At 38.9% G+C, this 25,216-nt stretch overlaps 1 protein-coding gene across 2 annotated transcripts in view; it reads left to right on the top strand.

Moving 5' to 3' along the window:
- The window catches only part of LRRIQ1 (leucine rich repeats and IQ motif containing 1), a 264,195-nt gene that overhangs the window by 168,557 nt on the left and 70,422 nt on the right, over positions 1-25,216 (top strand). Inside the window, exon 22 of one of the 2 annotated variants that reach the window (XM_040344178.1) lies at positions 1,826-1,927. In XM_040344178.1, coding sequence (XP_040200112.1) covers positions 1,826-1,927 — 102 coding nt within the window. Of the gene's footprint in view, positions 1-1,825; positions 1,928-25,216 lie in introns of those variants that run through there. The other variant, XM_040344179.1, reaches the window with a different exon arrangement.

Below are 25,216 nucleotides of genomic sequence, written 5' to 3'. Positions count from 1 at the left end.
TCCGGCGTACTTTCAAATTTGGCGCGTTGTATCTTTAGTTTGAATCCTCAAACCAAGATACGACGGCTTCTGGCTTCGATCCGACAGGCGTACGGCTTCATACGCCTTTGGATCGTAGGTGTAATACTTCGGCGCCCGCTGGGTGGAGTTTGCGTCATTTTCCGCGTTGGGTATGCTAATTACCTGTTTACGGCGATCCACGAAGGTAAACGCGTTCGTCGCATTCTCTTACGTCGTCGCTAGTCGGCTTTTCCCGGCGTAAAGTTACAGCTGCTATTTCATGGCTTATATTTAGACTGGCCATGTTAAAGTATGGCCGTCGTTCCCGCGTCGAATTTAAAAAAAAAATTTTTTAGGTAAGACGTCCGGGAATAGGAAAGGACATAACGCACGTCGCCATTCAAAAAATTACATCGGTGCGACGTCATGTTGCGCAAAGCACGACGGGAAATTTCAAAACGGAGCATTCGCAGTACGTTCGGCACGGGAACGCGCCGAATTTAAATGATACACGCCCCAGTTAAATTAGGCGGGCTTGCGCTGGACGGATTTACGCTACGCCGCCGCAAGTTTACAAGCAAGTGCTTTGTGAATCAAGCACTTGCCCGGAAAACTTGCGGCGGTGTAACGTAAATACAATACGTTATGCCGCCGGAATTCTACGTGAATCTGGCCCAATGTGTTTAGTGTTATTTTATATATTGTCTTGAGAATGTGGGAAGAATGGACGTGACTTTCTATATTAAGTCTTCATAAAAAAAAATGTAGCAGTGTTAAATGATTTAACTAGCTTATTAGTAGGTTTATGTAACTTACATTTTTGACAGTTAAGTTTTAGCACCTTTTAGAATAAAGCCTCTCACAAAACTTTCTGCAAGCGAGTCAGGAGACCGTTCAAACAGAGCATCTCCTCTTACTATGTATCTCTCACACAGATAAAATCTATTGATTCAAAGACATGCCTTTTTTTTTTTTTTTTTTTTTTTTTTTTTTTAGGGGGGCTCATTTTTGTTTGGTTTGGTTTTGTTGTTCCTTTTTTTTTTTTTTTTTTCTTTTAAAGCATTTAGAAGTTTGAGTTCCTTTTCAATAAACTATATTGATAACATAGGATTGGGCATTAGCTATATACAACAATAGTGCTCTTTAGTAGAGGGAAAATTGAATAATAGTACTAAATACAATGTACTAATAAATTTGGTATACTTATTGTCATGTTTAGATTTCAGTGGTTTCCCAATGAAGCCTTTCAGAAAATAGAAAAATAAGCTTTTCTCAAATGAGAAGCATCACAGCACAGACATGCTTTGAAGTTGAAACTGTATTAAAAAAAATTGGTTCAAGGTTTTAGAAGCATGACAGTCTAGATGTTCTGAATTTTTCATCTACTTGATTAGAGAACTTCAGTTACATAATTCTATACAATCTACTTTTTCAACTTCATATTTTATGCATTGATGTAGAAGCAATATTATATTGTAGAAAGCCTGTGCACTATGTCTGGATTTGCATGCCTATTTGTATTGGGTTAGCGAAAACAAATTACTTTATAATTTTTTGTTCTATATTGTTATTTTTAATTGCTTGAGTTATATGCAGTGCATATCCGGTAAGTTATGTCAAAATATATAACAAATATTTTGTGTAAGTTATGATTTACATTTTTAACATAGATTGAATTTCAGAAGAAGCATTTCTTAAAGTATTTCTTTTGATTTTTTGGAAGGACAGTTCTCATGCCATCTAAGTCCAAGCAAGAGTAACTTAAGCTTTACAACAGTAAAACATATCATGCCCTTTTAATTTTGACATGTACTTTTTCATCTAGACCCAGCTGTGCGCCTGGCGTTGTTCAAAAATAATGAAAATAAACATCCTCCTGTAAAGCCACCAAAGAAGACACAGATATCAAAGATGGAATATTTCCGGGGTAAGTACATTAAAATGTTTTTGCATTAATATATTGCTTTATTATGTATTATCATTAGCTATATAGCGATATAGACATTATTTTGTTGTGCGTAGTTTTTTTAGGACCCTTGTTTATTAAATTGTATGTGTGTGTGTATGTATGTATATCTATATACATAATTGCTTTCATTTATACAATTTAATGTCTATATTGTCTTAAATTTTGTTTTAGCTTTTATTTATGTTTATTTTATAAATGCATGTCAAAAAATCATTAACATGTTTCCCAGTTTTACCCTGAAGTTGGTGTCCTCTGTTAGAATATATATTTGTCTCTATATTGGGCTTACATGCTTGATTACAACTAGATATGCCAAATAAATCATGGTTTAATAACAGAGATCTCAACAGTACTTAACAGTGGCAAACCAATGAGTGATATAAAAGCTGGGGTATCCAAACAGTATTGCATTTTGTTTACCCTTTTTAAATATTTTATCTAAACTTTGTATTTTTTTTATTTTTATGTAAAGTTAATTATACCCAGTTAGTCAGTACTTACAGTTTGGTTTCATTACTGGCTTAATTAGACTCTCTTTAGCATTGTTTAAAAACAGATTTTAAATTGTAATTAGTCATTTCAAAGATCGAAAAAAAGTGTATATTTATCAAATGTATAAAAATGTGTATTGTGGGTTCTTACCTGAAAAATACACATAATTGCCAGATTTGTGGTTGCAAAAGGAATTTTTTTTTTTTTTTAGTAAACCTTTTCTAAACAATTTATGTTTTTTTTTTATGTGCAATAATGGGGTTAAATAGATAATTATGAGTGTTCAGCTATATCACTTTGTTCAATGTTTTCGTCTTCCCAGGAAAATGCTTGCAGAAAAAATGAAAAGGGTTAATACATAACAATTGTGCAATTATATAATACCCATGCTAAGATAATGTTTGCTATCTCATAAGAGCAGCAAATTAAATAATATAATATTGGAACTGTTAACTTTAGATTTCAATATGTATAAAACTGTACACTATATTGAATACCTTGTGCTTTTACTATAACACGGCAATCCCAGTAATATCTCTGCGTTATTGCATTTTGACATATTTGACATATGGATCTGGCTTAGATAATTTTAGTTTGTCCATTGTATAAATCTTAAGTACGCTGAATTGTGTTACAAATAGTTCAATATTGTTTTTGGGCCACATAAATATAATAATATAAGTAGAGTTCTAAGGTGAGGGCTCGTCTAATCGACTTGTAAAGTCTAGAGCTATATCATTTACACCTATCAGAAATGAGGCTCCAAAACAATAACAGTTATTAATTAAATACAGATGGCGAGTGGTAGAAAGCCTGTGGTAAAAATTGTATAATTCTGTTACTCTTCAATGTCGAGGTTAGGAAAGCAAGACAGTAGAGTAATCCTCACAAAGGGAAGGAATCAAAGCGAATAGAGACAGTCAGACCAGGGCACCAGGAAAAGTGAAATTCTATATCAAAGACTAATAGCATTTATGTGTTATCTCAGTTACTTTCTGTAAAAATGAAGAAACTAATGCTAGCCTTGGATATCAGACGGCATTTGTAAATACAAAGTAATCTGAAAGACTTTTCTAATGAAAGAACTTTGTGGAGTATGTACACTTTGATTGCCTAAGCCTTGAACATGCATGTGTATGACTACAAAGGAGGAAGCAGTAAGTGCAGGAAGGTATCCCTGGAGCTGGTTTGTCTCAGGGAGGATCACGACCAATTGCTATTTTCTTACCAAGTGGGTAATTTATTCTAATGCCCATAGACTTGTTGATTGAGCCTAAATAACCTGAATCAGGTGACACCAATCTCATGTCTAATAATGTTACCTTGTATCTATGGTGCATCACACATTTTTTGCAGCACTGAGAATCACAGTTCTGCAATTGAAACCAATGTTTTTCAGGGTCATCCATTTTAGATTGTTTCATGTTTTGTGGTGCTTTAAACAACTTTTGAAAGTTTGTTGCCGTCCAAAATATGGTCTGTGGCATACTTTTGGAAAACCTATAAACAAGTTCAAACTGGATGAGGAGACTTCTTTGTGACTTGGTGCTTTACATTTTTGTGTTGGAGAATGATCATCAAGATCAAGTTGTGTGTATAAAGCTCTAAAATACCAACTTCGGGACGAATAAAACAATGGTTTGAAGGAACATATTGCAACATAGTTACATGAAAAGTTACATGTTATTACTGCAAACAACTACGCTATCAAAATTTGTATACCAGCAGCATTAAATTTGACTTAGATTAAAGTCTATTAAAGGTAAAAAATGTTTAGGCTTTTGCATATAACCCAAGATATTTGGGTTATATGCAGAGTTACCCCATGTACCGGAACGTCCCACACCCCGCTTGAGTGCTTCCGTCATACCGCTTCCTATCAGTCTGGATATAGATATTCCAGCTGCTCACAAGCACACAACGAGACGAGACTTGTTTGTCTGCTGAACATGGAGTGTTTAATAGAACCAAGAATACAACCTTATATACAGTTTAAAGAGGAGGTAACCAGAGCATAAATTAACATGAGCTAATTAACTAATCCTTTACCCAGACTAGGCGACTCATAGATATGACCTTTCAGGGTAGACGTCCCTTCTCCTCGCTCACCTGCTATACAATACACATTATCATAAGTGTAAACACAGGACATCTTCACACAATAGCAGGGTCAATTAGCACAGAGAACAGACAGATGGCTGGAGGGGATGGCATTAGCATCTCCTTACACTGCATGTCCCAACAGTATGAATCAGTCAAATGGTATCGTACGGAGTCCCTCAAGGATCGCCTCTATCGCCAGTGCTGTTCAACATCTATCTCTGTCCTCTTTTTTAAATCATCAGCAGCCAAAAACTGCTTTATCACTCATATGCAGACGACACGCAACTGTATTTCTGCATTTGCAACAAACAGGATCACCATCTCAATCTAGAGACATGCCTCTCTTTGATAGAGGACTGGATGACAAAGAGTTATCTTAAACTCAACGGAGCGAAAACAGAACTTCTCCTGTTTCACGCCAAGCGTATGAATCAACCTGCAACAACTTGGACACCCCTGCCCATTCTGGGCAAAATCATCACCCCTAGCGCCAAAGTCAAAAGTTTCGGGGTCATCTTCGACTCCTACATGACAATGGACGCACAAATAGGGTCAGTAGTCAGCGGATCTCACCATCTGCTGCGCCTACTACGCAAACTCACTCCTTTTATTCCAAAAGAAGATATAGCGGCCATGGTGGGAGCAATTGTAAACTCCAGATTGGATTATGCAAACGCCCTTTACCTCGGACTCCCAAAGTACCAAATCAATTGGTTGTGAGTGTCACCGGCGCAAAAGAAAATAAATAAATAAATAAATGTGAACTGTGATCTGCTGCAGTACTGTGTGCCCTTAGTGGGGGTCAATAGTGCTCTAAGAAGAAAAATGTTACTGCGCTGATCTAATTATCCAGAGGTATTTAATCTCTGGGAATATGGACATAAGTGAAATATCAGGGCCACAATGTACCCAATCTTAAGTGTGAATAACCTGAATACAAACAATAAAAAATATAAGAAATATATGAGACATACAAATGTGACACAGTGATTCCAAACTTAAATCATATATCTAGATCAGTGTGTCAGCATACAATCCATATGCCACAGTGCTTCTATGAGAAAAATGGCTGTTGCTGCTACTGACCAACCAAATAGTGAAAACAATACGAAAGATATTACAAAAAAATATATTATATATATATATATATATATGTGTGTAAAAACCCAATATGCGGTACGCCAACTGCACCGTGAGTTGTCCAATAACCAATATTGGAACAAAATAAAATAAATATCAATAAAAGTGAAATAATTATCAAACAACCATACAAATGTGCAATGTGCTGGCTGCACTTAAAAATAGTCCAAATGACAGGCAATCTTGCTCTTATACAATAGGTTCCAGCAAACACAAGGTTCAATGTTGGTAATGCTGTATACAGGAAAGTGCTCTCCTGACGACGCAACTAGCGAAACGCGTAGAGGCTGTTTGGACACACACATTGAGGGTGCAGCACACCAGCGCGCACGGACCCCTTGTAGCAATACATGCGGAGCACAGCGGGGCAAGCACACCTCTTAGGACGCCACTTAAATGCTGGTCAGCGGCTTTTAACGGTTGACACTGCCAAAGACACTCAGTGCCGGTCAGAGGCACTTTATATTGTAAGTGTTATATTTTTTTACCTTTTTTAAATAAATACATATTTTAATATACTACACCATGATGAGCCCCTTGTTTTTGAGGAATTGATGACACCTTGTAAAAGGGAAAAGGAGGCAACACCCACTGACCGACAAAGAAAAGACACCACTTTGGAGCCTAATAATATCTGGGGTCTGGTGAGTGTTGATTTTAACCATTGGTGATGGTGGCACATCTTTGTCAGGTGGAAGAGATAGCGGCACTTTCCTGTATACAGCATTACCAACATTGAACCTTGTGTTTGCTGGAACCTATTGTATAAGAGCAAGATTGCCTGTCATTTGGACTATTTTTAAGTGCAGCCAGCACATTGCACATTTGTATGGTTGTTTGATAATTATTTCACTTTTATTGATATTTATTTTATTTTGTTCCAATATTGGTTATTGGACAACTCACGGTGCAGTTGGCGTACCGCATATTGGGTTTTTACACACACATATATATATATATATATATAATATATTTTTTTGTAATATCTTTCGTATTGTTTTCACTATTTGGTTGGTCAGTAGCAGCAACAGCCATTTTTCTCATAGAAGCACTGTGGCATATGGATTGTATGCTGACACACTGATCTAGATATATGATTTAAGTTTGGAATCACTGTGTCACATTTGTATGTCTCATATATTTCTTATATTTTTTATTGTTTGTATTCAGGTTATTCACACTTAAGATTGGGTACATTGTGGCCCTGATATTTCACTTATGTCCATATTCCCAGAGATTAAATACCTCTGGATAATTAGATCAGCGCAGTAACATTTTTCTTCTCAAAGTACCAAATCGCCCGTCTGCAAGTCGTTCAAAATACGGCTGCCAGACTAGTGACTGGGAAAAAACCCTGGGAATCAATCTCACCTTCACTGAGAACCCTTCATTGGTTGCCATTAAAAGGCAGAATTGCTTTTAAAGCACTCTGTCTAATGCATAGATGTATCCATGGGAATGCTCCTTATTATCTATGCGAAAAAATAAAAGCTCACAACCCCAATCGCGTTCTGCGATCCACCAACCAAAATTTGCTCCAAATACCAAAAGCCAATTACAAGTCCAAAGGAGAAAAAAGATTCGCGGTCCAGGGTCCAAGACTATGGAACGCTTTACCAACCAGCATTCGGTTGGAGGAAAATCACTTAGTGTTCAGGAGAAAGATCAAAACTCATCTCTTTTGATATCAAAAGAGACAGGAACAACAAGCGCCCTGAGGCGATTTGGTTCGCATGTGCCGCGCTATATAAGTTTTTCATTCATTCATTCATTCACTCTAATGGCATATACAGGGTCCCAGGCATACAGTTCACAAAGAGCACCATTCCCTCAAATGGCCACAGGGCCCATGATCACAAGGCAAGAGGCTAGCATTCAGTCCCCTCCAAAAGCCTCTGTCCCAGGTGAGTCTGTCACACCCCAGATTTTACTTTCTCCAGTTATAGTAAATCAACCCCGTAGCCTCTCATAAGGAAGACTTTAGTTCCACCTTAAGTATTACTATAACTAAGAAAATTGGTCAATTGTAAAAACAATGCTTTTTCTCTTTGAAATTATAACATAAATTAAAACATCCCATCATTCTGTTGGTGCACTGATTTTAATATTGTTTGTGTTAAATTCAATTCAAGTTATTGGAATTGTGTATTTTAATCAACCTCTGACTGAATGAGCATGTTTCATACACAAATAAACAAATGCTCCTGCACTCAAAAGATTGTCGTAGGGTAAGTAGGGAAGAAGATCTCCACAAATCACACCACCACATCAGCTGTGCGGCCACTCTCAACAGGTCAGGGGGAACCCAGAACAAAGTCTAAAATTAAAAACAAAGACAGAGGGTGCCCCAGCCCTTGTGCATTACCTTTATAACACTGAAATGTATTTAACTGTAAAATAGCATACTCACAAACGAGTAGTAAAATCAAGCAGATAATAAAAAATCTGCTGGAGAGTAAACTTGGGTCAGATAAAAGTCCAAAGAAAGCTAATAAGGCATAAAATATAAAAAAACAACAATATACATTAAAATTCTTTGTTATTCTGGATCTCTTTAACCTGCTGAGCGGTATTCCCGAGCCTGGCTTGGGGTGAATTTTCATTACCAAAAGCGGTAACCCCGAGCCAGACTCGATTCGCAGGATCCAGGCATAGTTACTTACCCTGTCCTCTGGATCCTGCAATGTCTCCCCGCTGTGTACTCGATTCACAGAGCCAAATTCAAAAAGTGAAAAAACACAGTATAGATACAGTATACTGTAATCTTACAGATTACAGTACTGTATCAAATAAATACACATCCCCTTTGTCCCTGGTGGTTTGTCCAGTGCCCTGTGTGCAGTTTTATATTATAAAAACTGTTCTTTCTGCCTGGAAACTGGAGATTGTCCATAGCAACCAAAAAGTGTCCGTTTACGTCAAAAGTGGTTTTAGACCAGCTAGAAAACAGCGATAATAAATTACAATCACTTGCAGAATTGAGCGATAGTGATTTGTGGGGAAATTAGTCATCAAACACTGAAAGTAATGACAGCCACAATTCTGCAACTGAGCAAATTTCAGTGTTTTTGATTACATTATTGAATGATTTTTATTATAATTACGTTATTTGTTATAATCATTTATGGTTATTTATTATATTATAATTTATGATTTTGTGTTTTTAAACTTTATCATACCCGGGATGTCTACTAGACTCTTGTTTGGACAGATTTAAGTGAGTTATTCCTAAGAATTACAGGCCCTAAATGTAAAATGACAAATTTCCATGCAAAATAATGGTACCGCTTTCAGCATCAAAAATCTGACATAATCATACCACCAGGGAGGTAAGCACCATACACTCTATGGCCCATATTCACATACATCGGCGCATATTTATGCCGGCGTAGCGCATCTAATATACGCTACGCCGACGCAACGCACAGAGGCAAGCACTGGATTCACAAAGCACTTGCTCCCACTCGCTCTTAACCACTTCCATACCGCGTCATTGTAAAATGACGGCGGCAGGAACCCCTCGTCGATCCGGGTGGACGTCATATGACGTCCTGTGTTCCCGGCGATCTAGGGCGCGCCCGCGGCAGCGCCCGTGACCCGGCGCGGGTGCCCGGCAGCCGCGATTACCGCCGGGTGCCCGCGATTGCCGGTAATCATGGCAGGAGTGTGGATCTGTGTGTGTAAACACACAGATCCACCTCTTGTCAGCGGTGAGGAGACCAATGTGTGTTCCCAGTACAGAGGAACACACATCGGTCTCCTCCCCTTGAGAGTCCCCTCCCCCCTACAGTTAGAACACACCTTAGGGGACATATTAACCCCTTCAACGCCCCCTAGTGGTTAACCCCTTCCCTGCTAGTCACATTTACACAGTAATCAATGCATATTTATAGCATTAATCGCTGTATAAATGTGAATGGTCCCAAAAACGTGTCAAAAGTGTCCGATGTGTTCGCCGCAATGTCACGGTCACATTAAAAAAAAAATTTTTTTGTAAATGTATCTGTGAGAGTAATACCTAGCCCAAGTTTTAAAAGCAATTGTGGTATAAAATATACAAAGCTCACAGGGGCTACTTGGTAGAGTTTTTTTTTTTAATGACTACACGAGTGCATTGCAACTTAGAAGTCAACATTTATAGCTTCTGCCAGTAAAGACTTTGGGGGGGGGGGGGAGGGGGGATTCATCATAATATAGCAGAATAAATCACTTCCAACACTCTTCTGGTGCTATGATCCTTTAAAATGGCCAGCGACAGATTCAAACATTCGCTGTCCATTTAGTAACTTTACCAACACGAGCGGCAGATTCAGATTGTTCTTTTTAGTGCACTTCTACAAAGAGCCAATATTAATGTACCAAATTTAAAAAAAATAGATAACAAAATTAGAGTTATTTAAGACCTACTTAAAACCTACCTAGTGCCTCTCCCTGTATGCAGTGTATCAGAGTGGCATAGTTGCCACTGCTACACCCTCCCTGTAACTGGTTAAGGACAGCCTTCTAGCAACCCGTAACACTGCAGTGGGTGGAGCCTAATGGGTAGGCTGAAACATTAGTTCCCCATCAGGTCTGCTCTCTTCCTGTAATTGACAGCAGGCTGTCTAATGGCTAATGCCCCATACACACGATCAGATTTTCCATCGGAAAAACCTTGGATGGTTTTTCCGACAGGATTCCGCTCAAGCTTGGCTTGCATACACACGGTCACTCAAAAGTTCTCTGAAAGCCTCGTACACACGACCGAGGAACTCGACGGGCGAAACACATAGTTTTCTTTGTCGAGTTCCTTGTTAGGCTGTCGAACTCGACAAGGCAAGTTTCTCCATTCCCGTTGAGGAAAAAGAAGACATCTCTTTTTGGCTCGACGGAATCCTCGACAGTTTCCTCGTTGAAAAATGTACACACGACCGGTTTCCTTGGCAAAAAAAAAAAATCCCAGCAAGTTTCGTGCTGGTTTTTGCCGAGAAACTCGGTCGTGTGAACGAGGCCTGAACTTTTGTCCATCAAGACCGCGGTGATGTACAACACTACAACGAGCCGAGAAAATGAAGTTCAATGTTTCCGAGCATGCGTCAAATTGTTTCCGAACATGCGTCGGAATTTTGCACGTCGGAATTGCTACAGACGATCAGATTTTCCGATCTCAATATTTTGCTGGTGGAAATTCCGACAGCAAAAGTCTGATGGAGCATACATACAGTCGGAATTTCCGTTCAAGAGCTCACATCAGACTTTTGCTGGCGGAATTTTTGATTGTGTGTATGGGGCATAAGGATCTCTGCCTACTGCCTGTTGTCAATCACAAGGGTACCAGACCTAATAGGGAGTTGGTGTCTCTGAATGGTTTTCTATACAGTGCTCATTCTTTTTTTTTTTTATATCAAATATTTTTTTTTTATTATTATACATACATACAAATATGTCAGATTGACATACATAGGAAAACACACACACAACAAATAAACCTTGCACCTCTCGGACTGAAATGGCGTGGCATATAATAAACAAAGCATAATAAAGAATTAAATACATTTTACCCATCATATTGTTCTACACTAATACCAGTCAGACTATGGAAGCTTCCTCCATACCCCATAAAATTATCTTTCTTTTACGCAATAATTTCTTCTTTTCTATTCCTCACTCCTCTATTTCTACTCTCTGCTCCCATCTATCTCCTCTATCTCACTCCTCTCCACTAGGTACTCCATCTTATAATTGATTACTAGGATCTAACCAACATGACTATGTTTTACCAAACCTTTAGGGTATACCTCTATGCTTATATGTTAATTTTTCTCTTTTAAATATATGGTTAAGTTTCTTAACCCATTTCTTATGAGATGGAAGATCAGCAGATGACCATTTTTGTAAAATAACTTTACGTGCTAAATATAAAAAAAAAAAATTCCAGTAGCGATGAAGCTTTGGACATCGCCAGAGCATGTGGATAGGAGAACCATTAAATAAAGAGCATCACAGGCATAATGGTGTTATATGTTTTCCCCAAGCATATAATTTTTGTGATGTATAATGAGCCCTATGTATGATAAAAGGCTGAGATAGCATTTGGGAGGACGAGAGAGATGTCCCGGGAAGTAAACCAGGGCACATGTCCTTGCCATCAGTGCCTACTATTTGTAAATTGGAATAAAGGCCTCCTATTAGTCCTTGTTTTGTGTGGGTAGCCGAAATTTCCTTTAATAGTATTTTAGCGTGTATATACTGTAATTGAATTTTTGAGCTGTGGACCTGTAATGCATGGCGTATTTGAAGATATTGGTAGAAATTTTTATTTGTTAACTGATATCGATCTTTTAATATACTAAAAGGAAGTAAAGCATCCCCTTCATATAACTGATACAAGAACATTATACCTGCCTTTTTCCAATCTAAAAATTACGATAGTCTATTCAGTTCATACAGGTAATAGTAATCCCATATGGGCATGTTTCGTATAGCCCTTGTGCTGAGTAATAGTTTGCACTGCTTCTCATACCCTATGAATCAAGTAGTAAGTAGAGAATTATCTTTTATTATAAAAGTGACGAGCCACTATTAGTTGAACGAGAGAGTTGGGATATTATTATGTTCTGTGTAGGATCCTGCACGTCCACTACCTCCCAGCCATGCCAATGTTGTAATTGTGATGCAATAAAATATAATCTTGGATTCAGTATCACGATTCCCCCCTTATCTATGGGCTGTTGTAATATTTCTAATCTAATTCTAGGTTTTCCACCCTTCCACACAAAATGTCTAAAAAACAAATCTATAGTCCTAAATAATCTTAGTGTCAACCATATGGGGGAATTGTGCAATACATATAGCATTTGGGGCATCCACACCATCTTCACCAAATTCGCGCTTTACTCCATGTTTACTCCATGTTTTGCTCAGTTGTCTAAATTTGACAATAAGGAGTATATTCTTGTCTGTATATTCTGTAATATTTGATGTAATTACCACTCCCAAATATTTAAATGATGTAACCAGGGCCATCCAATGAGCCTGGTGTGGATGCTCCAAGTGCGCAGTGTCCAATAGCAGCATTACGGATTTATCCCAATTAATATTAAATCCTGAAAAGGAGCCATATGCTTCTATTAAGGACATAACTGCACACAGGGATGGGCCCATATCCCCCAAAAACATTGAAGTGTCATCCACATAGAGTGCTATCTTATCTTCACCTGTAGATCTGCGGAATCAGACAATACCTGTAGACGAGCGAATAGCCTCATCCAGTGGTTCAACGGCCAAAGCAAAAAGAAGCGGGGATAGGGGGCATCCTGCCTTGTCCCTCTGGTCAATGAGAAAGGGGCCAATACACATCCATTCACCTATATGCTTGCATCCCAAGGTTCAGTGCTGGGACCCTTACTTTTTAATATATTTATAAATGATATTGGGTCTGAGATGAAAAGTAACATTTCTGTCTTTGCAGATGACACCAAGCTATGCAGTGGAATAACGTCCTTACAGGATGTCTCCAATTTACAAGCCGACCTCAATGCTCTGTCTAATTGGGCAACTATGTGGCAGATGAGGTTTAATGTTGATAAATGTAAAGTTATGCACTTGGGGGCTAAGAATATGCATGCATCATACATGCTAGGGGGAGTACAACTGGGGGGATCTGTAGTGGAGAAGGATCTGGGGGTTTTAGTTGATCATAAGCTCAATAATGGCATGCAATGCCAAGCTGCGGTTTCCAAAGCGAGCAAAGTCCTTTCTTGTATTAAGAGAGGTATGTACTCCAGAGAGAGAGATATAATTTTGCCCCTGTACAAATCATTAGTAAGACCTCATCTGGAATATGCAGTTCAGTTTTGGGCACCAGTTCTCAAGAAGGATATCGGAGAACTGAAGAAAGTGCAGAGAAGGGCAACCAAACTGATAAGAGGCATGGGGGAGCTCAGCTATGAGGAAAGACTAGAAGAACTAATTTTATTCACTCTTGAGAAGAGGAGAATAAGGGGGATATTATCAACATGTACAAATATATAAGGGGTCCATATAGTGAACTTGGTGTTGAGTTATTCACTTTACGGTCAACACTGAGGACAAGGGGGCACTCTTTACGTCTAGAGGAAAAGAGATTTAATCTCCAAACATGGAAAGGTTTCTTCACAGTAAGAGCTGTGAAAATGTGGAACAGACTCCCTCCAGACGTGGTTCTGGCCAGCTCAGTAGATTGCTTTAACCTGCCTGGCGGTAACCCCGAGCGTGACTCGGGGTGGATTTTTTCTGCTGCGATCGGTATCCCCGAGTCACGCTCGGGGTAAGCTATGCAGAGCCTGCAGCGCGCGCTGGCTTATCTTGTCCTGGATCCAGCGATGTCACCGCGCTGTGTGAGCAAGCGGGACCTCGCTCGATTCACACAGTGTCCTCCTGTGCCGCCTATCTCCGTTCCCTGCGACGTTACGACGCCCGGGAGCGGAGATCGGCGCCAAATTCAAAAACGTAAAACACCTTACATATAGTATACTGTAATCTTATAGATTACAGTACTGTATGTAAAAAAAAACACACCCCTTGTCCCTAGTGGTCTGCCCAGTGTCATGCATGTTCTTTTATATAATAAAAACATTTCTTTCTCCCTGCAAACTGTAGATTGTCCATAGCAACCAAAAGTGTCCCTTTATGTCAAAAATGGTTTTAGAGCAGCTAGAAAACAGCGATAATAAATTATAATCACTTGCAGAATTGTGCGATAGCGATTTGTGGGGAAATTCGTCATAAAAATAAATAAATAATGACAGCGACAATTCTGCAACTGAGAAAATTTCAGTGATTTTGAGTTGATTACATTATTGAATAATTTTTATTAGAATTATATTATTATTTGTTATAATTATTTATAATTATTTATTATATTATAATTTATCATTTTGTTTTTAAAAAAATGTCATACCCGGGATGCCTATTAGATTCTTGTTTGGTCAGATTTAAGTGAGTTATTCCTAAGAATTGCAGGCCTACAGTATAAAACGCCAAATTTCCTTGCAAATAATTGTACCGCTTTTGGTACGTAATTCCAGACAGAATCATACCGCCAGGGAGGTTAAGAAAGGCCTGGATTTTTTCCTAAATGTACATAATATAGCTGAGTACTAAGATTTGTAGGTAAGTTGATCCAGGGTAAATCTGATTGCCTCTCGGGGCATCAGGAAGGAATTTTTTCCCCTGCTGTAGTAAATTGGATCATGCTCTGCTGGGGTATTTTGCCTTCCTCTGGATCAACTGTGGGTATGGAGTTGGGTGTATAGGATTGTACTGTGTTCTTTATTTTGTTTGCTTATTTTTTTGTGGTTGAACTGGATGGACTTGTGTCTTTTTTCAACCTGACTAACTATGTACTATGGGAATTATACAAAAGTGGTATACACTTAAAAAAATCTAGGGCCAAACCCATATTGTTTTAAGCAATTCCAGAGAAAGACCCACTCTATGCTGTCAAATGCACAGTGCTCATTCTAGCATCTATTCTAAGCATACACTAGCTAACATATGGTGTAACTAAGGAAAATTATATTTTTTCATATGATTTTGGGGCCTTACACCAGTTAGTGAGTTTTCATTTGCATTTCATGAAGGAACAATGCAATTATGAAATTTGTACTTGTATCACTAAAGGGGACTATTAAAACACTGTGTGCATGCGGTACAGCAAGTGTGCATATATGGTTTCATAAACTGCTACCTACAATTACAGACTATATAACTTACATGGCATATGACATCAAGAGTAGCAGACAAGCTGCATGTGAATGGGGCAGTGTGTACACAATTCTAGGCTTGTCATGGCAGCTCGCAAAGCAAGGAAAAAAGTTATAATTGGAAACTTGCTTGGTATCCCTGGATGGATATACAGAATTGACTGTGTTTTAAATGCTCAAATATCTTTAAAACATGAAGGAATCCAGTCATAGTTAAAGGGATTACAAAAACATAATGTGCACTGCATAGTTCAGCAAAGTGGCAAGAATTTCTTTGCACCCATCTTCTTGAGTATTTCTTCATGATTAAGTCTCGAGGGGTGGGGTGAAACATGTTGGAGTTGTGATGAATTGAGCTGAGGCTGCTTTTACTTGCTTACCGCTTGGGCCAGGTGAGGTGCACCGTGGTCAGGCTACCTTTTTCTGTTTTTGCAGTATGCTTTGGGTCTGGACGGACCTCTCTTCAGCCTGCACCCTAGTCAGCGGCATCCAACTAACTAGAATTTGATAGCCTGAGCGGGGACTCGATATCATAGTTTACAACCATAATGCACCCAACTATAAATAAAAATGTTGGTAAGAAAGTGTAATACCAATCCATATATATATATATATATATATATATATATATATATATATATATATATATATATATATATATATATATATATATATATTATATACACACACACAGTTGTGCTCATAAGTTTACATACCCTTGCAGAATTTTTCTGAGAATATTTATAATAACACAAAAACTTTTTCTTTCACTCATGGTTAGTGTTTGGTTAGTCATTTATTATCAATCAAATGTGTTTACTATTTTTAAATCATAATGGCTACAGAAGCTACCCAAATGACCCTGATCAACAGTTTACATACCCTGGTGATTTTGGCCTAAAAACATGCACTCAAGTTGTGTGTATAAAGTGTGTGTGTGTGTGTATAAAAGGTCAATGCATTTTTCATCCAGTGCTGCACTGACATTTCTGAATTCTGAGTCACGGGGAAAACAAAAGAATTGTCAAAGGATCTGTGGGAAATGGTAGTTGAACTGTAAAAAAAAAAAACAGGAAAGGGATATAACTCTAAACAAGAACTGGAAAATTAGGGGTTCTGTTGAAACCAAACCACGGTCAGGTAGACTAACTAAAATTTCAGCCAATTCTGCCAGGAAAATTATTCGGGATGCAAAGAAAAACCCACAAATAACTTAGGTGAAATACAGGACTCTCTGAAAACCATGTGGTGTGGCTGTTTCAAGATGCACAATAATCGGATAGACTGGCAGTTCTTACGATCCACCCTTAGACATATAGGCCTGGGGTTACGAATGCAGACCTGGATCCAGGCATTATATACTGGCCCTACAGCCGCTGTGTTGGTGAACGGGGCCCGATCAGAGTATTTTACTTTGTACAACGGGACGAGACAGGGCTGCCCTCTTTCCCCATTATTTTTGTGTTAACCCTAGAACCTTTTCTGTGTAAAGTTAGATCAGACCCAGGTATCAAGCATGGAGCATAAAATCGCAGCGTTTGCAGATGATCTTCTATTTTTTCTCACTGACCCGCAGTTCTCCCTACCAGGTTTATTTCAATGTTTTGCCCAGTATAAGGACCTGTCTAATTTTTCTATAAATGATTCTAAATGTGAGGCGCTGAGTATCCTTCTCCCTACAGAGTGTATCAAAAAGTTACAAGGTCTTTATCGGTTAAAATGGGTTCAGTCTTTTTTTAAATATCTGGGGGTTAAATTAACACTGGATACAGGTTCATTATATGAGATTAATTTCTGTCCTTTACTAGCTAAAATACTATCACATCTCCAACTTTGGCAAACTCTTAACCCTCACTTGGTTCGGGAGGTGTAATGCATTTAAGATGACAGTGCTCCCACAGATTCTATATCTAATGCAAGCGCTTCCTATTAAACTATCCCAAGCATTTTTTCGTTTGTGTCAGACACTGTTACTTAAATTTCTTTGGAATAATAAAGTCGCGAGACTTCGTAACTCATTGTTGGTTCTGCCTAAATCCCAGGGGGGTATCGGTCTACCCGACTTGATCTCATACTATAGGGCCCTACATTTGTCTAGAGTAGTGTCATGGTGTACTTACTCGCGGACCAAACCCTGGGTACAAGTAGAACAACAAGCCTCACCGATCGCTTTGTCTGTGCTTCCTTGGGTCACTCATAAATACTAACAGAGTTTAAAGAAGCACCCTACAATTGTGGCTACTATTGCAGTTCTTACTCAAACATTGTTATTAAAGGGCCTCTCTCCTAATCCATCCCCATTAACACCAGTGATCCAGAATCCAGATTGGGGGGCTTGATTGGGGGGCTTGACAACAAACAGCTCCGGGGTTTGGTAGTGCAGGGCATAACTAGATGCATGTATTTTGCTACACCTCAGGGATGGAAGTCTACACAAGAATCTATCCTCACTGCCCCCCCTTAAGTCCCTGGTCAGCATTTCAATTGGCACATTATTTAAAGTCTATACCGGACGCGGAATTGTATGTAAGGCCATTGACACCCTTCGAGCACCTATGTGTGGAGGGAAAATATGTACCACATCTGCTGTCATTTTTGTATAAACTGATTATTCAGCCACTAGAAGGCCACGTCCCCTCGTACATACGACGCTGGAAGGAGGACCTCAAAATCTCTTTCACAAGCATGCAAATGAAAAGGATTATATCATTGACACATAAATCTTCAATAGCAAGCTGCTTTCAAAAACAGGTTACAAGTTGCTAGTCAGGTGGTATAGGGTCCCGGCCCTACTTAATAAACTCTATCTGCAAATTTCCAACCTATGTTGGCATTGTAAGAAAAGCACCAGGGACATTAATACATATTTTCTGGCCATGCTCATTAATTACACCCTTTTGGAAAGAAGTGGTGACCTGGATTAAACAATTGACATCAGTTGTTCTTGGCTCGGACCCTCTGGGATACCTCCTGCATTTAAATGCGATACCACTCTATAAATATAAAACCTCCTTGGTAGCCTATATGCTAAATTCTGCTAGGGCATGTATTCCAGATCTATGGAAGTCCACAGCCATCCCATCTTTGAAACATTGGTTTTCTAGAATAGATGAAATTAGGATAATGGAAAATATGACAGCCCTATTCCATGGTAGAGAGGAGAAATGTATGGAAACCTGGCAGCCATGGACGACGTTTACTTGTACACTTCGATACGATTGCCTTTCTGCTTAGCATTCAATAATCTTGAGTGTAGTGGGGCTTGGTTGGGGGGGGGGGTTGATCCGGTGGGGAGAGAGGGGGGGGGGGTGTTTGTGTAAACCTTTAAGTAAGATAGTGTGTTTTATTTTGTTTGTTTGTTTTTTATTATGTTTAAACCAAGAGCCTGGCAGGTAAAATTTTGTAAGAATTTAGGCAGGAATAGATAGGGAATGTACCTTAGGTTAACAATAGTGGTAATATTTTCTACTAGGCACATTTCTTATTTCCTTTGTTTTTCGGGTATATATCCTTAATTTTATGAAGTCTTATTTTGATATGTTGCAGGCTCTAATTACTGTTTTTTTTTACCTTGTTCAGATGGCTAGAATTGTTTTTGTATTGTTTTTTTATATTGTAACATAGATATATTCCTTCTCTTGATACTGTCTATATTGTTTATATATTTTGTTATAACTAAAAAAAAAATTGAATAAAGTATTATATTAAAAAAAAAAAGATGCACAATAAAGAGGCACGTGAAGAAAGATGGCCTCATTGGTCAAGTCGCCAGAAGAAAGCCATTACTACGCAAATTCCACAAAGTATCCCGCTTACAATACGCCTAACAACAGAGACAAAGACAAGAAACCTTCTGTCACAAAGTAATTTGAAGTGATGAGACCAAAATTTAGCTTTTTTGGCCACATTCATAAACGCTACGTTTGGAGAGGAATCAACAAGGCCTAGGATGAAAGGTACAGAGGTAGATCGCTGATGTTTTGGGGATGTGTGAGCTACAAAGGCACAGGAAATTTGGTCAAAATTGTTGGCAAGATAAATGCAGCATGTTATCAAAAAATACTGGAGGAACATTTGCATTCATCAGCCAGGAAGCTGCACAACATGACAGTGATCCAAAACACAAGGCCAAGTTGACTTGTCGTTGGCTACAGCAGAAAAAAATGAAGGTTCTGGAGTGGCCATCTCAGTCTCCTAAACTCAATATCATTGAGCCACTCGGGGGAGATCTCAAACTTGCAGTTCATGCAAGACAGCCCAAGAATTTACAGGAACTGAGGCTTTTTGCCAAGAGAAATGGGCAGCTTTACCATCTGAAAAGATAAAGAGCCTCATCCACAAATACCACAAAAGACTTCAAGCTGTCATTGATGATAATGGGGGCAATACACGTTTTTAAGAACTGGGATATATAAACATTTGATCAGGGTCATTTGGGTAGTTTCTGTTTATATTATGATTTAAATAGAGAATGCAAGGTTTATAATGAATGGCTTTAGCCAAACACTAACCATGAGTTATCATTCTCTATAAAAATGGCCAATAAATCATAAATTATGCCAGGTTGTGTAAACGTATAAGCACAACTGTATCTATCTATCTATATATCTATATATATATAGATAGATAGATATAGATAGATATATTTATACAGTGCTTTGAAAAAGTATTTATACCCCTTGACATTTTCCACATTTTTGTCATGTTAAAACCAAAAACGTATTATGTATTTTATTGGAATTGTATGTGATAGACCAACACAAAGTGTCACATAAATGTGAAGTGGAAGAAAAATTATAAATGGTTTTATTGTTTTTTACAAATAAATATGTGAAAAGTGTGGCGTGCATTTGTATTTAGCCCCCTTTACGCTGATAACTAAAATCCAGTGGAACCAATTGCCTTCAGAAGTCGACTAATTAGTAAATAAAGTCCACCTGTGTGTAATTTAATCTCAGTATAAATACAGCTGTTCTGTGAAGCTCTCAGAGGTTTGTTAGAGAACCTTAGTGAACAAACAGCATGATGAAGGCCAAGGAATACACCAGACATGTCAGGGATAGAGTTGTGGAGAAGGTTAAAGCAGGATTAGGGTATAAAAAAAATATCCCAAGCTTTGAACATCTCACAGAGCACTGTTCAATCCATCATCCAAAAATGGAAAGAGTATGGCACAACTGCAAATCTATCAAGACATTGCCATCCACGTAAACTGACAGGCCAGACAAGGAGAGCATCAAAAGCAGCCAAAAGGCCCATGGTAACTCTGGAGGAGTTGCAGAGATCCACAGCTCAGGTGGGAGAATCTGTCCACAGAATAACTATTAGTCATGCACTACACAAATCTGGCCTTTATTGAAGGGTGGCAGGAAGAAAGCAATTGTTGAAAGAAAGGAATAAGAAGTCCCGTTTTCAGTTTGCGAGAAGCCATGTGGAAAAAGGTGCTCTTGTCAGGTGAGACCAAAATTGTACTTTTTGGCCTTAAAGCAAAACGCTATGTGTGGCAGAAACAACACTGCACTTCACCCTGAACACACCATCCCACTGTGAAACATGGTGGTAATGGCATCATGTTGTGGGGATGCTTTTCTTCAGCAGGGACAGGGAAGCTGATCAGAGTTGATGAGAAGATGGATGGAGCCAAATACAGGGCAATCGTAGAAGAAAACCTGTTGGAGTCTGAAAAAGACTGGCCCAATCGAAGTCCAGACCTTAACCGCTTGCTGACCAGCCGCCGTTTTACGGCGGCAGGTCGGCTCTGCTGGGTGAGATCACGTAGCTATACGTCATCTCACCGAGCAGCCAATAGGGGCGCTCGCCCCTGACGCGGATGTGCGCACGTGATAGCTCGTTACAGAGCGAGAACCGGGAGCTGTGTGTGTAAACACACAGCTCCTGGTCCTGTCAGGGGAAGAAATTACCGTTCGTCTGTTCATACAATGTATGAACAGCGATTTGTCATTTCTCCTAGTCAGTCCCACCCCCCTTCAGTTAGAACACACCTAGGGAACATAATTAACCCCTTCCTCGCCCCCTAGTGTTAACCCCTTCCCTACAAGTGGAATTTTTACAGTAATCAATGCATTTTTATAGCACTGATCGCTATACAAATGCCAATGGTCCCAAAAATGTGTCCGCCATAAGGTCGCAGTACCGATAAAAATCGCAGATCGCCGCCTCTACTAGTAAAAAAAAAATATTAATAAAAATGCCATAAAACTATCCCCTATTTTGTAGACGCTATAATTTTTGCGCAAACCAATCAATAAACGCTTATTGCGATTTTTTTTACGGAAAATATGTAGAAGAATACGTATCGGCCTAAACTGAGGAAAAAATTGTTTTTTATATATATTTTTGGAGGATATTTATTACAGCAAAAAGTTAAAAATATTATTTATTTTTTTTCAAAATTGACGCTCTATTTTTATTTATAGCGCAAGAAATAAAAACCGCAGAGGTGATCAAATACCACCAAAAGAAAGCTATATTTGTGGGGAAAAAAAGGACGTCAATTTTGTTTGGGAGCCACGTCGCACGACCGCGCAATTGTCAGTTAAAGCGACGCAGTGCCGAATTGCAAAAAGTGGCCTGGTCTTTGACCAGCAATATGGTCCGGGGCTGAAGTGGTTAATCCAAATTGAGAATCTGTGGCAAGACTTGCAAATTGCTGTTCACAGACACTCTCCATCCAATCTGGCAGCGCTTGAGCTGGTTTGCAAGGAAGAATGGGCAAAAATGTGCCAAGCTAGTAGAGACATCCCCAAAAAGACTTGCAACTGTAGTTCCAGCAAAAGATGGTTCTACAAAATATTAACTCAGGGCTGAATACAAATGCACGTCACGCTTTTCACATATTTCATTGTGAAAAAAAAATGAAAACCATTTATAATGTTCCTTCTAATTCACAATTATTTGCCACTTTGTGTTGGTCTATCACATAAAATCCCAATAAAATAAATTTTTGTTTTTGGTTGTAACATGACAAAATGTGAAAAATGTCAAGGGATGATGTTACAGAATTCTTCCAAGTTACCACCCAGGTATTTTGATGATAAAAAGAGCAAAAGATCAAGAACAGCTGGTAAAGGCAACTATGCAAGTACTGTATAGATACATTTTGCCGTTTAGCCAACATATGCTTTCTGTTTCAGCTGGGCAGGTGGTAAGAAAAGACCTTAAATGTCATGATTGCTGATAAGTGGTATAAAATGCAGTTACATAGAGGTGTCTGTACACAAGTTTCAGCTGCACTCTTTCACCTTTGCTACAGCCAAATGTGGGCAGTCCTGCACACACAAAGCTTTGGCACTTCATGGTTATGACAATGCTTGCCTGTCCCTTCTGTCCTCCACATTCCTATTGGCCAAGATGGCAGGCAAGTTCCAACATTACTATGTTGTAGCAGAGGTGAATTACAGCTGGTGCAGGTGTTTGCAGGGACCTCTATGTGTCTGCGCTTTATATCTAGCAGCCTTTTTTTTTTTTTTTAAGTGACAGAACATTTTAAGGCATCTATAATTCCACATTTTTAAACACATTTCTTATTAGCCATGACAAAAAAACACATCTTTAGAACCCTGCATGGCCATGGAAACACTCCCATATTTAACCCTATGTTTTGTATTTAAGCCCTTCATTTAACCACTAGCCGACCAGCCGTCACAGTTATACGGTGGCAGGTCGGCTCGGCTGTGCGAAATGACGTAGCTATACGTCACTTCGCATTGCAGCGTGTGCCCCCTGCTCGCCCCTGGTGCAGACGCGCGTGCCTGGCGGGCGCGATCACCACCGGGCATCCGCGATAGCTCGTTACACAGCTCCGGTCCTGTCAGGGGGAGAAATGACTGTCCGTCTGTTCATACAATGTATGAACAGCGATCTGTCATTTCTCCTAGTCAGTCCCACCCCCCTTCAGTTAGAACACACCTAGGGAACCTAATTAACCCCTTCCTCGCCCCCTAGTGTTAACCCCTTCCCTGTCAGTGGCATTTTTACAGTAATCAGTGCATTTTTATAGCACTGATCGCTATAAAAATGCCAATGGTCCCAAAAATGTGTCAAAAGTGTCCGAAGTGACCGCCATAAAGTCGCAGTACCGATAAAAATCGCCGCCATTACTAGTAAATAAAATAATAAAAATGCCTTAAAACTATCCCCTATTTTGTAGACGCTATCATTTTTGCGCCAACAAATCAATAAACGCTTATTGCAATTTTTTTTTAACAAAAAATATGTAGAAGAATACGTATCGGCCTAAACTGAGGAAATTTTTTTTTTTATATATATATATATTTTTGGAGGATATTTTATTACAGCAAAAAGTAAAAAATATTCATTTTTTTTTCAAAATCGTCGCTCTATTTTTGTTTATAGCACAAAAAAATGAAAACCGCAGAGGTGATCAAATACCACCAAAAGAAAGCTCTATTTGTGGGGGGAAAAAGGACGCCAATTTTGTTTGGAAGCCACGTCGCACGACCGTCAGTTGTCAGTTAAAGCGACGCAGTGCCGAATCGCAAAAAGTGGCCCGGTCGTTGACCAGCAAAATGGTCCGGGGCTGAAGTGGTTAAGGAGCATTTAAAAATATAGCTTTGTTGCACCTACTTTGATATTATTAAATTGGCAGAGCTTTGTACTTTGTAATCAATGTCAGTGGAGCCCACTTTTACAGAGCAATTGTATTTAAAAAATATGCAACATTTTCTAGTTTGCCATTACAGTTATTTACTATTTGATACAATTGGGTACTTTTGAAGTTGCCCATCACTAATGATCTATGGTTATGTTTTATGCCGCTGCTTGATCAAAACATATAAAGCCACCTACTATATTACCAAAAGTTTTGGGACACCTGCCTTTACACGCACATGAACTTTAATGGCATCCCAGTATTAGTCCGTAAGGTTCAATGTTGAGTTGGCTCACCCCTTGCAGTTATAACAGCTTCAACTCTTCTGGGAAGGCTGTCCACAAGGTTTATGAGTGTTTCTATGGGAATGTTTGTCCATTCTTCCAGACATGCATTTGTGAGGTCAGGCACTGATGTGGACGAGAAGGCCTGGCTCGTAGTCTGTGCTCTAATTCATCGTAAAGGTGTTCTTAGGGGTTCAGGTCAGCTCTCTGTGCAGACCAGTCAAGTTCCTCCACCCCAAACTTGCTCATCCATGTTTTTATGGACGTTGTTTTTCAGGGGTTGAGCTTGGCCCCTTAGTTCCAGTGAAGGGAACTCTTAAGGTGTCAGCACACCAAGACATTTTGGACAATTTCATGCTCCCAACTTTGTGGGAACAGTTCGGGGACGGCCCCTTCCTGTTCTAACATGACTGTGCACAAGTACATCATACCACATCTCACATACATTATGTATTACTTTTAATTTTGTCTTAAATTTATTAGACTGCTTTAATAAGGACTATTAACAACTACAGCAGTGTATAGTCCACATTTTTATATGTTGTGTTATGTTTTTTACACTGCATAAGTCCTATGTCATTATTTTCACAATCTGAACACTGTTTATGATGAAGTTCTACCATCAGTGCTACATAATGCATTGATGATGCTTTTTACAACTCATTAAAATAAAATACATTTTATGAAATACCTTGGAAGAATTTGTTTTTGATGAGCACCTCTCTATACTCCATTTTTGGGGCCAGAATACACCTACCCAGTCATTTGAATGAGGAGCCTGTGCAATCAAATTATAGTATATTAAAAAAAAATTCCTTGGTAGCATATATGTAGTCATATGCTTTACTGCATGATCTTCCCATCTAGTATA

The sequence above is a fragment of the Rana temporaria genome, chromosome 3 (genome assembly GCF_905171775.1).
Source record: "Rana temporaria chromosome 3, aRanTem1.1, whole genome shotgun sequence".
Lineage (NCBI taxonomy): Eukaryota > Metazoa > Chordata > Amphibia > Anura > Ranidae > Rana > Rana temporaria.
This window is presented reverse-complemented; position numbering and strand designations above follow the sequence as displayed.